Source organism: Lissotriton helveticus, chromosome 6 (genome assembly GCF_964261635.1).
Source record: "Lissotriton helveticus chromosome 6, aLisHel1.1, whole genome shotgun sequence".
Lineage (NCBI taxonomy): Eukaryota > Metazoa > Chordata > Amphibia > Caudata > Salamandridae > Lissotriton > Lissotriton helveticus.
Window position 1 is genome coordinate 833903433 of NC_136067.1, and position 16363 is coordinate 833919795.

At 42.0% G+C, this 16363-nt stretch overlaps 1 protein-coding gene across 1 annotated transcript in view; it reads left to right on the forward strand.

The window, feature by feature from the left end:
* RTN4IP1 (reticulon 4 interacting protein 1) overlaps positions 1-16363 on the forward strand; it is a 226823-nt gene that overhangs the window by 29152 nt on the left and 181308 nt on the right. The window contains exon 3 of the mRNA XM_078648428.1: positions 166-317. Coding sequence (XP_078504554.1) covers positions 166-317 — 152 coding nt within the window. The remainder of the gene's footprint in view (positions 1-165; positions 318-16363) is intronic.

Consider the following 16363-nt stretch of genomic DNA (forward strand, 5'->3'; position numbering starts at 1 on the left):
GTCAGGAGTGGAAGGTGGACACTTTTCTTTCATGAACTTACAGTTTGTTTTTGAAAAGTTATTCAGGTGATCATAATCTATTATTTAGAGTTTTTCTGAAGTAAATATAATACATATTGAAGCCTTTTTCTTGTTTGACAAGTTCAATTACTTCTACGATTTCAGGTGGCTATGGAGCAGCTTCTTTGAAGATGACACGCGATCCACTTAACATGTCTAGTAAGGGTGGTGAATTTCCTCTTGTTCTGGGACGCGATCTCTCTGGTGTGATCATGGAATGTGGATTAGATGTTGGCTATTTCAAACCAGGTGATGAGGTGAGTCTAAAGATTTAATACAGTCATTATTTTATTCTAAATCCGATTGTATCTTCAACAGTGGACAATTTAATCAGTGCCTCTCTGACCTCCCACACCCTTTCCAGGTCTTCTTTTACTGGAAACAGAATATTTGCAGTTTGTGGTGAACCATAGATGACAGTCGCCATTGTGTCTGCCTTTGGCCTTCCTAATTGCTCCATCAGCGATGCCACAGCAGTTTCTTGGCACATATTAAACATGGCAGCCTGGCTGATTGGAGCTTTTTCATAACAGCAGAAACGTGTATTGTATGTGCTCCCCACACCATCTGTAACCACGTTTTGCATATTGTGGGAGGAGGGTGGAGTGGGGAGACACCAGTGATGTGCCCCTAGATGAGCCTGTATGAAAATGCTAAAACTGATAATTTGGTAGGTGATCACTATGATTTGTCTTTCAAAATTGAAAGATATGCACCTCTTCCTATGTACCCCCAAGTCTAGTTAAAGAGCCATGTTTGGTGGCTTTTTCCGTTAACTGTTTTTTATTACTTCGAGAACTCATCATCTTGAACCTAGTTGCAGATTGCCACATGCAAGGAAAAACGTCCAATATTCTCACTGATTTGAGATTTCAGGCATGCTCCTGCATTGTTTTCGCCTATCATTCTGACAGTCTGAAGCAGTGACCCGTAGTTCTAGATTGCCAAACTGACTGGAGAAAAGCATGCACAAAACTGAGCATGTCTTTGCAGACTCGCCCAGACTTTCATGCATAGTTAGTGTATTTAGAGCAATGACAGGCAGTGCTATTTTTTAAATTGAGATGGACATGTAAGCACGTCTCCAACCTCTTCATTCTTCAGGCTCAGTTCTCTTACGACTCGCTGCCTGTCAGCGCTCCTGTGAAAGGTTGCACATAGTGTGATTGACAGCCAAGGGCCTGCCTTCTCAATCACACTCAAAGCGTGACTCCAGATTTCCCATTGATGGAACTTCAACCATCAGTGGCCACCATCTGCGAAATGTTGTGCACATGCGTGCATGCTCAAAATAGAGTGTTTGTCTGACTCTGAGTGAAAGTGAGTCTGTTAGTAAGAGTAAGTGAAAGAGTGACATTTAGAGAACGAGTGAGTGTGACAGTCTTGTTAGTTTAGGGGCAGGTAGAGGAATGGAGTCAGGACACTGGGGAGGCAGTCTACCAATCATGGACCTGGGGAAGAACCTGCTAATTTTGTGAGGGGCAAGAAAGAGAGGGTGTTCTGAGTTGTAAGAAGAGATAAAGACCCTGGAGGGTTGATTCCACCAGAGGAAATCAAGATTTGAGGGGAATGGAGAGTTGAGAGTAATTAGAGGCTGATGAGAATAGCGGAGGGGTTGTGGGCAGGGTACACAAATAGCTGAGGGAACTCGGATACAAAAGGGTTATCTCAGAAATACAAAGAGCTAAGAGAAATAAGGGACTATGAGATATGAAGCTGTAGAGTATGGGTCGTGAGGCGACTGATAAGCATGGGTAGATTGATAGACACAAGAACATACAAATGTGCTTCTCAAGGTAATGGAGAGAACAAGACTAGAAGGTTTAACAGGCATGAAAGATACATGGATGAGCCTAAGAAGGCTGTGAGGGAGGTGATTCAGAACCATGGGACTGATAAGGAAAGGATCTTAGAAGCCCCTAGAACCACAGTTGGTAAGCTTGAGGGGACAAAAGAGTGAGACTGCAAAGAGCAGAGTGAATGGCATGTGAATGACCTGCAAAGCATAGTCTGATATAGGAGATCTTGAACTAGCCTGTGAGCTTAGAGGTTATGAGACTTTGTAAATGTGGACATAATTCGCAATTCTAATACAGTCTGAATAAATTTGTGCTTCTTTCCAGTTTATTCTTCCATCAACGTTAGCTTGTTGTAAACACAATCCTTGGCATTCTTTATCTCAAACTCTTTTCTTTTCTTCTTCTATGACAATTTTCTTTTGCCTTTAAACCTACATTTTTAGTAACAAGAACTTTGAGGATTTAAACAAGAGAAGCAAGACAACTGCGCAAATCATTGCAGTTATTAGAGGGATTGAGATTAGTATTAGCGCACAATCTCCCAGACTATCAAGCCACTTGTCAACCTTACTAAACCCCTTTCCAGTCTCATTAAACAGTAATTGACTGCTTCCCACACACCATGCCATTTTGAAGCTCGGAATTCACAAGAGATGTTAGTCAAGTTACTCACATATACATTCACAACCCTACTGTTAGCAGGTATGAAGATGCAGCAATCTTTAACTTTCAGTATCCTGAAAACACGACCCTGCTTCGCAAGAAGGATATCTGGCAGTAAGCGGTATTGCATAATCATCAACCCCATAGCAGTTAACTCAGAATTATTCTGGGTTAAGGCTTCAGCTATATTAGAAGCAAGCCAGTCCACAAGCACAGACAAATTGATAATTTCATAACATTCATAGGCACACCTATAGAAGAAATGAAAGCTTCTAATATATCTAGAACTATCTGTCCAATGCACATTTCACCCTCTTCAAACCAACAGTATTGCTCACTCCACTCATGTGATGAACTATTGGAAACACCAAAGCAGGATAACATGAACCCACCCAGTTTCATGGCAGGTTGAAATAAGCAGTGGTACCACACACATGAATCCCTCTCAGAATTGATTATTCTTCAGCCAAGAAATCCCCACTAACAACATAATTTCTTTCACATTCAATTTACCTAACTCCAATAGGTTCACAGCTCACCATACATAATTCACCCTTTCTCTTATGCTCCATTCTCAATCTTGAATGCAAATTTGACAATCTAAATTCTTCTTTAGCCTTAATCTTCTCTTTTATCATATTCTCATCTATCCAATCTCTCACAATTGTTCCTCTTCTATTCTTGTATTGTCTAACAAACTCCACGTGTTCATTACTTAAACTTCACACATACTCCTGGTTAGTTTTATCAGTTTCCTGCTTCATTTGTGCATATGTATTTAGAAATTTTACATATTTCAACCTGTTTTGACATCTAAAGAGATGTGTAAATCCTCCAGCGAGATATTGAAATCCAACTAATAAGGAGATAGAAATTCATGTTTGTGAACAGTACTAACAAATACATTGCAAGAAAGACCATAAGACATTGGTTGGGAGTTGTAGGTAGGTTGTGCCTTTATCTACAGAGGACCTAAGAAAGTTACACACAAAACAATCCTTGACCAACGCATAATATCCATATTTTCACTGAACAGTTTAATATAGATATCACCATGAAATCCACTAACTAAGCTTTCCGTTTGTGTAAATGTATTAGATTTAGCATCATGATGTACTTTGGTTAATTAAACTTCGGTAGACTCCTATCCCACCAGAGAAAAGACCTACAACAACAAGCCAACTAAGATTATTAGTATTATTATCAAAGGGATTAAACCAAGAATTTTGAAACATTTCCTACATGCCATTTTCTATTAAGATCAAAAACAAAAAGGAATGTGGAACTCCAAAAGTTATCAAAAGGTTTCTGTAAAACATTAACAGTATTTTTCTTCCTCTTCTTTTTCTTTGAAATAATAATCAAGAAAAGCTTCAAAAGTAAGTTGTTATGTTCTCTAGTTCAGTTAATTCAGACTAAATATCTTTTTTTTCTTTGTCTGGATTTTCATGATATTCTTTCACAGTTTAAGCTAATTTACAACAGTCTCTTGTGAGCTGTTTATTTTTCTCCTGGTCAGCTTTCAAAGACGTATTGGCAACAATGTATTGTACTGTAGGTCTCAGGATCTGACTCTTATTCGTCATCATATATAGATGCTAGATATGCCCATTCAAGTGAAGCATACTTTCTGTTTGGATTCTTTTTCTTGCTGGTTTAGCAGCTTCTGATTCACTTTCACTATTCTTTGGATCAATTTCAGTCACCTCATGCATTTCTTGATTGGCTTAAGTCCTCTTTCTGCTACTGCTTTTCTTTACAGGTTTTCTTTAGTGTCTTTATGGTTTCAACTCTTGCATTTTCACTTGTGATTGCTGCTTAATAGTCTCCACTCACTGATGGCCTTGAACTTTAGTCCTCTTCAGTAACATGATTCACTGTGTACTGTTTTCTTCCTCTGGGGGTTCACTGGTCTGATCTGATACTACGGCTTCTTGCTGCCACTCAGGACTTTGACTTTGTAACAGCTCTTTACTCTGGTCCTGAACCTAAAGCTTGCCACAGCTACCGGTACCTTTCCCAGGATCCTCCGTCTCATCAGAAAAAATGCTTGTGCATTATTGCCTTAACCATTTCATCAGTTCCATTTCAAAAAAGTTTAAATCCCCCCTGGATCCACGCTGCAAACTTGAGCTAGACTCTGTGAATCAGTGGTTGGTATCACCATTTCTTCATCTACCGCCTTCACTCTCTTCGTTGGAGCAGCGTGGATCCACTGTGGAACTCCAGCACACTTCACAGCAACTGACAATGCCATCATTCTTTCAAGCAGTTCCTGTGAACATGCTCTTGATGAACACCAAATTACCAGGATTCAGGAATTGACACTTTTTTTCTTTGGTTGAATTTGTTGCCAAATTCTCCTGATGAGAAACTGATTTCATCATATCTGCGAGACCTCTAGAACAATATAATCAGTTATTTCAATAAGCTTAGCTGAAGGAGTGTAAGCATTTCTCTGACCATTAACACTTCAGGGGGCGAGTGACTAGTCTTTCTGTCTGGGGTACTTCGTGTACTCATTAGGACAAGAGGAAGGGTTTCAGACCACTTCATTATAGTAGATACACATTCTTTGGCCATCATTCAAGCTCTCAACTATTCCAGAAGATTAAGGATTATAACTACAATTGACCTTTGATCAGTTTGAAAAGATTGTACAAATAAATTGCAAAATCTCAATTTTGGAATGGGAACCAAACTCTGTCTCAATAGAAGTCTCCAAGAAAAAGTCTCTGATTTAATTCCCTTAACTAGAGTTTGCTAACTGTAAGCTGTCCAATCTCCAAGTGGGATATGCCTCGGCCCATTTGTAGAATGAGCAGACAATCACATGAATGTATTTAAGACCATTGTAAACTTGCTCTTAGAAACTGTATCTCTAGTTGGCAGAGGCTTGCACCCTGTCCAAGTAGGGACTACAATCCTAGTCAGGGTAAGTTAGATACACATTTTAAATGAAACTGTGCTCACTCTCTGGTAGCTTGGCACAGAGCAGACAGGATTAACTTATGAGGCAATGTGTAAAGTATATGTGCAACACACACAGAGTACACAATGAAAACACCACAAAAAGACTCCACACAGGTATAGAAAAATAGACAACATTTAACTGAGTAAAACAAACCCAAATAGACAAAAATCCAATTAGTAGAAGTTGAGATACAAATTTGTTTTCAGAGAATTTATGCAAAAATAGTGCTTAGAAGTTACTAGTGGTCAAAAGGTTACTTGAGTTTGCAAAGGACCGGTACACATCCACAATTCAGGCCGACCGCAACAGGTCCCGCTGAAGAAATACCTTGACTGGAGCAAGCATCGACGTCGAGAGCCTACTGGATCGCCGTCAGGCAGCGCAAATGGGGTCCAGCATCGTCCTCGAGCTCCATTGAACTGAAGGCAATGCATTGTCTTCGAGCTGTGCGATACGTCTTCGTTGAGTCACACAGGCTGTGGATCCACTGTCGTTGTGCAGCCTCTGCGTCCGCATCGAAAGGCGATGCAGCGGAATTTCTCACACAGTCGGGCAATGCGTTGTTTTTTTCAGAAATCAGCAACATAACCCCCTTTTGAGGGCCAGAACAGGCACATCAGGCAAGGGGAGAACTAACAGATGGCACTCCAGCAGCACAAGCAGGATTGCAGGACTTCTTTTTTGTCCTAAAACCTTCAGAAAACAGGAGGCAAGCCAGCAAGAAACCCTTGGAGTCACTCTTGGTTCAAGTGAGATGTGTCCAGTCCTTGTCCTAAGCAGGGCAGACATCAGCAGGCAGCACGGCAGCTCTTCAAAGAAGAAAAGTAGTTCCTCAGAACAGTCAGTCAAGTCAAAGTCGCAATTCTTACAGCACAGCAGTCTTTAGTCCAGCAGAGGTCTTCCCAGGTCCAGTAGTGTACTGATTTGGTAGGGTTAGAGCCCCAGTACTTAAACCCAAAAGTGCCTTTGATTTAGCGGGTGACTTCAAAGGTATTATCTGAAGTGCACAAGGATCCCTTTCAACCTAGTCCTGTCTGCCAGACTATCTGTTGGGGTAAATCAGTGCTTTGTGTGTGGACAGGACACTACCTATTGAAGTTTAAGTGTCAGCCCCTACTATTCCTCTCTGCCCAGGAAGACCCATCAGAATGTAGATGAGTGCTCAGAATGCAGAGGAGCCGTATCTTCCTGTGTTTGTGGCTGTCTAAAGGGAATGCACAAAGTGTAGCTGTCATCAATCTCAGACGTGTATTGGAGTCTGCAGGCACCCAGAGCAAAGTTAAGTACAGAGAAATGTCCACTTTTTAAAACTGGCTTTTCTAAAATCGTAATGTCAAACCCAACTTTACCACTAAAGATATTAAACCAAAGATATTAAACATGATTTAACTGCTCCTTTCTAATCAGGAATTACATCTTAAAAGTGCTTTAAGGAATTCCCAATGCTAGCATATGAGAGGAGTAAGCCTGCCAGCAGTGAAAAACAAATTTAGCTGGTTGTCGCTACCAGCACATGTAAAAACCTAAAAATACATGTCCTACCTTTTAGTTAGACAGCACCCTGCCCATAGGACTACCTAGCACCTACTTTAGGGGTGACATATGTGTAATAAAAGGTGATTTTAAAGAATGGCAAGTGGTTTTAAATGCCAATTCGAAGTGACAGTAAACTGCACAACTAGCCCTTGCAATGGCAGGCCTGAGACAGGTTTGAAAGGTTATTTGTATGGGTGACACAATCAGTGCTGCAGGCCCACTAGTGGCATTTAGCTTGTGGGCCATGGATATATTGTATACAACTTAACAAGGGACTTGCAGGTAAATTAATTATGCCAATAAGGTATACTTCAATGTTACCATGGTTAGCTGCGGGGGGGGGCTTCAGCCACTGGCTCGGTTGCGAGAAAAATGGGAGGTAGATCTGAGCAAAGGCATACCTGAATCGACTTGGTCTAAATTGGTGGAAAGGGTGTGGAAGAGTACGCGGAACGCTAGATTCCAACTTGTCCATTTCCATATCATACATAGGGCATACCTAACCCCAGGACAGATAAATAAATACTTTAACGTGGACTCTGCGTGTTGTCCTAGATGTCGCCTGACTGCCGCAGACTTCCCTCATATGATGTGGAGTCGCCTGCAGCTCGGCACATACTGGAAGGATGTGGTCAAGGCCCTCTGTGGGGTGACGGACAGACAGATAGAACCCAATATGGGAACATGCTTACTGCACTGGTACCCTCACACAACGCGAACCAAGGTAACAAGTAAATTCATTGATCTGGGGTTGCTGTTGGTCAAACGGGAATTAACGAGGAAATGGAAATCCCCCGGGGCCCTAGTATAGAGCAGTGGAAAACGGAATTCATGAGCTGCGCAGCAAGTGAGAGTGTGGTCAGGCTCCAGCAGGCAAGAAGAGCAAATAATGAAAAGGCGATGAAACCTGCACATGCTTGGGAAGCACTGGTGGCACTGTTGACTTTGCTGGAGCCGGAATCGGACTCTGACTCATTAGGAGTACCTCAAGAACAGGCTGAGGCACATTGACTATAGCCAGGCTTTGGGTGGTTGCTGGAGAGGGGAGACAAGCTCGGGAAGGGAGAGAATTGAGGTGCATCCCACACGCACTGGGATATTGGAGCATCCTAACATGTAGCTGATGACTGGACATTCTGGCTTAATGTATGTAGAGCACACTGGTGCGGGGGTTTAGGCGGGAGGGGGGTGGAAGAGGCATAAACTGGCGGGAGTTCCATGATGGGCTCCCCATAGTATTGGCTGGGGATTGGGATGCAGGCTGCGGTGTTAGTGTTAACATGAGGGGGAGGATGAGGCGCTTATTCTGATGTGGATATCGATGTAAGCACGCAGGGGGAGGATGAGGCGCTTATTCTGATGTGGATATCGATGTAAGCACGCGCCTACCTGTGAACAATGCCTCTAAGCACTGTATCCCATTATTTCCATTATTGATGATGGGCCTTGTATGAGGGGATGTTGTGTGGGTTGAAAATTAGTAAAATAAAATCAATGTTACCTTGGTTAGCGGGGGTAAAGTGCTCAGAGTCCTAAAAGCCAACAAAAAGACACAGCAAAAAGTGGAGGTAAGCTGGCAAAAAGTTAGGGGAAGACAACTCTAAGGATGACCAGTCCAACACTGGCATTTCAATAACGTCAGGTTGAAATCTCATGAATGGGCCCTCAGATTTGACAATCTGATTCATAAGGACACCTGTCCTCATGCCTTGATACTTCTGAATTTGGAGTTTCACCAATATTTGGTAAATTTACAGGCCATGTCATCTTTCCCTTCACGTGACTGTGTAGGAAAATACATTGCCATGCAATTCAACATTGTGTCAAGCATTAAGTATTTATATTCAGGAGTAATATAAACATCCTGATAATTCTTTTTGTAATCCAACATTTCCCATTTTTTTTTCATCACCTAGAGCTTCCACCTGGAGGCCCCTAAATTCACTTAAATAAGTTTGAATCGGATTTGCTTAGAAACAACTCCCATCTTCGGCATTTACCACAAACGTTTCATTTGATTAAGTTTGTTCTAGTCCTTGCATCAAAGTAACATTTTTAAGTGCACAGTATCTGGCCACTTGGTCTGCATACTTAAATACAATCATGACCATATCTTTTCCAGCCTTGTTGGCAACACACCTGACTACAGCAATTTCTTTGGCTGTTCTACTGCTTCCGGTAAATCAAGTATGTAAGAACTGTTCCTGATGGAAGTTCCAGGTGATGTCATCTAACCTCTTTGTGGCCTCCGTTGCCCAGAGTAGTGGACCACTCCAAGCCCATTTGACTGGCTGTATAAATCATTACATTTGAGTCTTCTGCTAGACAAAAAGATCTTGTTAATGCAACTAACTCTTCCACTTGTACTGACATTTTATTCAGCACGTATGAGGCTTCAAGAAGTTCATAATAGTAATTCACTGCTTAGGCAGTCTTCAGTGCTCCTCAATTGTCTCTTAAACAAGAACCATCAACAAAAAAATCCGATCAGCCTTTTTTAAGAGGAATTTCTTTAATGTGTCTCATAACTGTGACATTATGCAGTCATGTTCTGGCTCATCACCATCTTCATCACACCTGTTTTTGTGTTCGTTATTGTTTGGAACCGGAAGCAGTGTAAGAGGATTAAGGAAATTAACAGCCGGATTAAGGAAATTAACAGCCAGATTCATCATTGTCCTGTTTTGCGAGTCCTTAATAGCGATTATTAAGGAATCGCTAATAAAGACTCGCAAAACGGGATTCATGTAGAAATCGCAATATTAGTTGCGATTTCTACAGCTTCCTTATTTGCGATTAGCAAATTGCTAATCGCAAATAAGGAATGACTCCCCATTCATTCCTATGGGCCTAAAGACCCATAGGAATGAATGGGGAGTAATTCCTTATTTGCGATTAGCAATTTGCTAATCGCAAATAAGGATGCGATTTAAAGGGTGCCAGGGGTGTCCAAAGGACACCCTGTAGCACCCCTAAAATTAAAATGTAGACTGATGTTGCGCACACACATGTCCAAAGGACGTGTGTGTGTAACATACAACTTAAAAAAATGCACTAAAGTGCATTTTTCTAAGTTTTCGCTATTTACCACAAAGTCAGACTTCGCGGTAAATAGCGGCCAAAAATTGCGATTTCGCAATTCTAAAATGGTTCATGAATTGCATTTAAGCAATCTCAAATAGAGATTCCTTAAATGCAATTCCTCGCAATTTAGCGATTTCGCAATTTGCGATTTTTGCATTTAGGATGATGAATCCCAAATGCAAAAATTGCGCTTGCAAAGGGCCAGATTCTCAGAATCCGGCCCTTTGCGAGTCGATTTCACTATGATAAATCTGGCTGCAAGTTTTTTAACTGAAATATTTTCACCTCTCAGAAGGACTAGTTCATTTCTGGTAAGAGGATGGACAGTTTGTCGTATGCTGAGTCTGGGTACGGGAAAATTCATTTATGTCTCACCATGAGTCCCTCGCTTTTCTCATTTGAAATGCAACCACCTGCAAAAACTTTCAAACAACCAGGAAGACTTACAGCTACTCGATCCAGCACAGCTGAACATTAGGCTATAGATTTCATAGTCCCACCATGTTTTGGGGTCAATACTGATAATGCACACCCGCTTTTCTAGTTACAAAAGAGGTAAAACTCATTGTTCTAATCAGGCATTTATAGGACCAGTGCTTCTCATAATTTCTCCCCCATTTCCCAGAAAGCCTCTAGACATTTGTCACCAAATGGTATTGGGTCTTTGATATCATTGTGGGTCAACCTTACTAAAGGCTTTGTAATCGGGAAAAGGTTGGGAATCCACTGACAACAATAACCACTCGTTTCCCAGGGACATCCTCACCTCCCTCTGGGTTAATTCATTTTCAGAACTGCAGAAATGCATTCTTTTGAGACTTTTCCTTGCTTTTTAAAAAATGTGATGGCCAAGAGGAATCGCGTTTTTATCAGTACTGTATTTTTGTGGGGGAACCCTTATGACCAATGTCTGCTAAATTATTCTACAGTGCAATGTGTCAAGTTTACAATCTTCTTTTGTCTTTGATGCCACCAATTGGTCATCTATATACTGCACCAAAACAGAGTAACAAGACAACTGCACATTTTCCAAATCTTTCTTTAGGATGTGACTGAAAATGTAAGTGCTTTCAGTATACCCCTTGGGGATTCAACACCAAGCAAGAATTTTATTTTGAAATTGGCATGAAAATAAATGCTGCTATCTTCATGTAAGGTAAACGGAGAAGAAAGGTTGACATAAGTCAATGACTCTATACCATTTAGCATCTGTGGGAGTCTGGAATATAACTACTGCTCGTTTCAGTACCACTGTACAACATTGAGCCACCATTTTCTTTATTTTTCATAAATCCTGCACACTTCTTCATTTACCACTTGTTCTTTTTAATTCTCATCACAGGGGAGTTACAGGGACTACTAAGCACTTCTGAAGAATTCCCTGTTCAAACATTCTTTCAACGACCGGTTTCTTTCCTTCATCTGCCTCCCTTGAAAGTTTGTACTGTTTAGTTTTACGGAAAGGTACATTTGGTTTCACATTCATCCTGACAAGGTTTGGACTTTTAATCAATCCTTTCCCTTTACCAAAGAAATCCCATATCACTTCTCTGTCTTACATCCAGAGATAACTCTCATACGTTCTAACTGGCAACAGCTGAACTCTCTAGTCATCTGATTTCATTTTAAACAGAATCATCATCTTGGCTTTCAATTGCGACACCATCCGGTGTACAATAAATCACACATATTAAATGGTGATTATTTTCTATTGATCCTATTTTAACAGGAACTTCTGCTGTAACCTAATATATAATCTTTTTAGTACTGATGCCTACAACCTGGACTTCTATACCCGAGAAGGGTAGGTTTGGAACCTCCACTGATTGGACTGTAGAGCAAGTAGCCCCCTATCTAGCAAGAAAGAAACAGTGGGTTTCCATTTACTTGACCATCAATGTATGGGCCACTTTGCTCTACCTCCAAGACTGCTCCAAGTAAGCGGTCCTCCTCCTATCTCAGGCACCGTCATTGGGAATTATTTTCTGGAGAAACCCGAAGAAAATCTTTACTCAGAATCAATGGATTCTGCTGATGCCCTGGCCTATAAAGCATTTTGTTTTCTTGTTTTGCTGCAACACTGGACCGGTGGGCATATTCCTGCGAAATTGCTACAGATTTTAAATATTCTGTACAGGAGTTGGGTGAGCTGGGGCTAATGACTGTGTATAGGAAATTGATTACCGGTTGAAGAGGTGAAACCCTATCCAAGCTGAAACCAAAATCTTTGTGAGGGTGAAGCCATAAATAACCTTTGTTCAACCCTCTGGTAGCTTGTCACAGAGCAGTCAGGCCTCATTTAGAGGCAATGTGTAAAATATTTATGTATCACTTCAAACAGTAATAAAGTGAAAATACTACACAAGAAAAATCCCACACCCAATTAGAAAAATAGAATAGATGTAAGTGAAAATAGTGCCAAAAAGCACAAAGCGCCAACTGTGGTTATTCTGGTCACGCCGGACCTGGATAAAGTCACAATTTCAGGTCAACCACAATGGAGCACGGATTAGCTACAGGGACCCACTTAGACCCGTTGAACAAGAGTACCTTAAATCCTGGATGCAAAGAGATGTGGTGTAACGTGTCGAGGATGCATCGTACAGCAGAGGCGATGCAAGGTCTGGCAAGGAGATGTGTCACTCAGCAGCAGTTCCAGGATCAGCTATGAAGTTCATGGCGATGTTTTTGCTTGGCGATGCGTCACGCACAGATGGTCCCGATGGGCTGCATAGGGCGAGACAGCATCCTCATTTGGAGATGCGTCCCACAGCGACAGTTCTGATGGGCTGTGATGGCGATGCAAAGTCCTTGCTTCGGGGAAGTCTGCGCAGCAGAGGCGTTGTGTCAGTTCTGAGGGTGATGCATCGAGCAGCAGAGGGGAGTTACAGGGACTACCTGTCTGCCTGCTCCGAATTGGAAGTTACAGCTTATTAAATGTAATAAGGTAACTCTAAAATTATCCTATAGGATAAAAACAAATTTAAGAGTTTTTTCACTACCAGGTTCAGGGCCTACCCTATGGGGTGACTTATTTGTATTAAAAAGGAAAGCTTTGCGCTTGGCGAAAAGGTTTATTTTGCCAGGTTGACATGGCAGGTTAAAAACTGCACACACAGGTTGCAATGCTAGGCATGAGAAATGTTTAAAGGGCTATTTAAGTGGTTGGCACAATCGGTGCTGCTGGCTAACTAGTAGCATTTAATTTACAGGCCCTGGGCACATGTAGTACTAGTTTACTGGGGACTTGCAAGTGATTTAAATATGCCAGTTGGGTGTAAGCCAATTCTACCATGTTTTAGGAAGCGAGCACAAGCACTGGTTAGCAGTGGTAAAGTGTAGAGAGACCTATAGCCAGCAAAAATGAAGTTGGCAAAACTGGAGGGTGGAAGGAAAAAAGTTAGGGGAGAACCACACCAAGGATACCAGGCCTAATACTGTGTCTGCACCTGATTGACATTTTGCTGCACTTTGGGAACAAAACCATTCTGGATTCTAGCTGGATTCTGTCAACAGTCCCGTTTCCAGTGCCTGATTTTAATACAGAAATGACAAGCAGGGCTGCTTTCACCATATCAATATTTGCATTAATTCTAGATTATTTCCCATCTTCATACCTTGCATTGAAGACATCACATTAATTCCAGCATTATCAGACTGAGCAAACCCCAAATCAGAACCCATCAACTGATTCCTGTAATTTCTCTAAAACTGTTTTGTTTGAGTAATCACCAGCTTGTCTTTGAACTTTTCTACTTCACATAAAACCAATCACTACAGTGCTTGGCATACTTTAGGATATTATTTATACTGTTGGTCTGCTAGCATATCACACTTAATTGAATATGCAAGCCCCTGGAACGAGCTTGGTGGAGAGGCTATAAAAGTGCAGATAAGGAAGAATATAGACCTAGCATTTGATATCGATAATGAGCTAGTGTTGGACACCCAAAAAAAGTTTTTTGCGGGGCAAATTTTACATGTTTAATCTAATTCGAAGGAACTTTTTAAAACTATTAAGAAATTGGCTAATCATAATGTCCCTAAGAATTCAAGCAGCCCTGAACTCTGCGATAAACTGGCCGATTTTTGTAAACAGAAGGTGTAATCCATCTTTTCCTCTTTTACCTTAGCTGGCCAAAAGGAAGAAGACCGGCCGCTTCCGGTAAGACCAGATAGCTGTAGCCTTATGCCAGTCTTAAACCAATTTCTTCCTCTTGAGATACAAGATATGATTAAACTTTTGAGTTCCATTCGTTCTGGCGCTCCCTCTTATCCCTGTCCAGCATCGGTTTTGAAACAAATTTCAGAGGTCATTGGGACAGCACTTACACTGCTGTTGAATGCCATATTCAGCTCAGGCATTTTTCCCGGCATGTGGAAGAAAGCCTCCATATTTCCCCTACTGAAGAAACAGACCCTCGACCCAAAAGACCCTAATAACTATAGGCCTATATTGCGGTTTCCGCTTTCCGCTAAGGCCACGGAAAAAGCCATGAGCTTCCAACTCAGTGCATTCCTCCAATCTAACAACATCCTCGATCCATCCCAATATGGGTTTAGAACAGAGCACAGCACTGAGCTAGCCCTAATTAAATCGACAGAAGAAATCAGGGAGGCCCTGGATAGGGGAGGCAATGCTATGCTAATTCTGCTAGACCTGTCCGCGGCCTTTGACACGGTCCATCATAAAGTTTTGATGGACCGGCTGTCTGAGGTGGGGATAAAAGGACTAGCTTGGAAACTTCTGCAGTTTCTCTCTGACAGAATGCAAACTGTGGATTTGGATAGTTGCAGTTCAAAGCCTGTTTCCCTTCCATGTGGGGCGCCACAGGGCTCGTCTCTCAGCCCGTTGCTTTTTAATGGGTATGTGGCCCCCCTAGCCGGAGTGATAAGATCCTTTGGTTTCCGACTTACTTCCTATGCAGACGATACTCAAATAGTGTTGGCACTAAGAGAAGGGGCTAAAAAAGAAACTGGGGCACATTTTCACGACTGTATGGTGGCCATCTCAGGATGGATGTCCGCTAACTGTTTAAAACTGAACTCGAGCAAAACCGAGGTCTTTAAGTTCGGGAACAAACCACATGTGTGGACACCAAACTGGAGACCTGAAGGGTTGGGAATCTGTCCTACACCCTCTAAGAAAGCAAAGAATTTAGGGGTGATAGTGGACAACAAGCTTGAGCTGGGTGACCAAATAAGTATGGTAATTTTGGCGTGCTTGCTGGCACTCAAAATAATTAGGAGAATTACGTTTTTTCTCACTGAAAACGGCCTCAAGACTGTGATCATGGCCCTTATCATGATTACTGCAATGGCCTATATTTGAATGCCCAAAAGCAGCATATCGCACTTCAAAACAAGGGTTTTTAGGTCAGGGATTATCTCAGGCGCTCAGCTACTATACGCAAAGGAGTATAATCTTGCAAAACAATTACAGTATGGTGCAGACCAGGCAAGGGGATAAGCCCTATAACCCCTTAATGTGGTATGGGAAACCCCACACTGAACAAACAGAAAGCAAACGCCTAGGCACACATAAGAAAAAATCAAGTCAATGTGAACAATGTTGTAATGAGAAGCAAAAAGTAATGTCCAGGTGGAAGGAATAGTCTTGAAGTGAAATAAGTGGATAGTTCAATCCTTTAATTCTATGGCAGGACCGTAGGCTTCGGATTATGCCTTCTTCCTTCGCTTTATTATTACACACAGCAGCAAGAAAACAGCAAAACAACTACATTTCCCATGAACACTTGGGAAACAGAAAAATCTCAACATTAGTCCTTCGTTAGTATCTGCACTCCGGCAGCTCCCATCATGCACCGCTACTGTTTCCTCTTCCTCTTTCTTCGCTGCTCAGCAGCAAGTTAAGTGGTTTTTTGCTCTCTCTCCTGCGGTTTGAGGGCTGTGTTGATAGCATTTTTTGGTGTTTTGACTAGCGCTGACATTTTCCTTTTTCACAGACTACCCTGGTAATCGCGGGGCGCTTTTAGCGCTCCTCACGTGATTTTGAGCCCAATAGCAGCGCAGTGTGGTCCTCCCACCGCTAGGGGGCAAGCTTTCCTCTCTGTGGCCAGCGCGACTGAGGGACGCTTTTCAAAGCGTTTTTCGCGCGTTTGCCACAGGCAGCTTGTCTTGTCCCTTGCCACCCGGTTTGACACCCTGCAGGGTTGCAACCTTAGGTTTTTTCCCTGTTTGAACGGCCTGTGAGGGTTGTATATTTCAGCTTGTTTACACCCTGAGG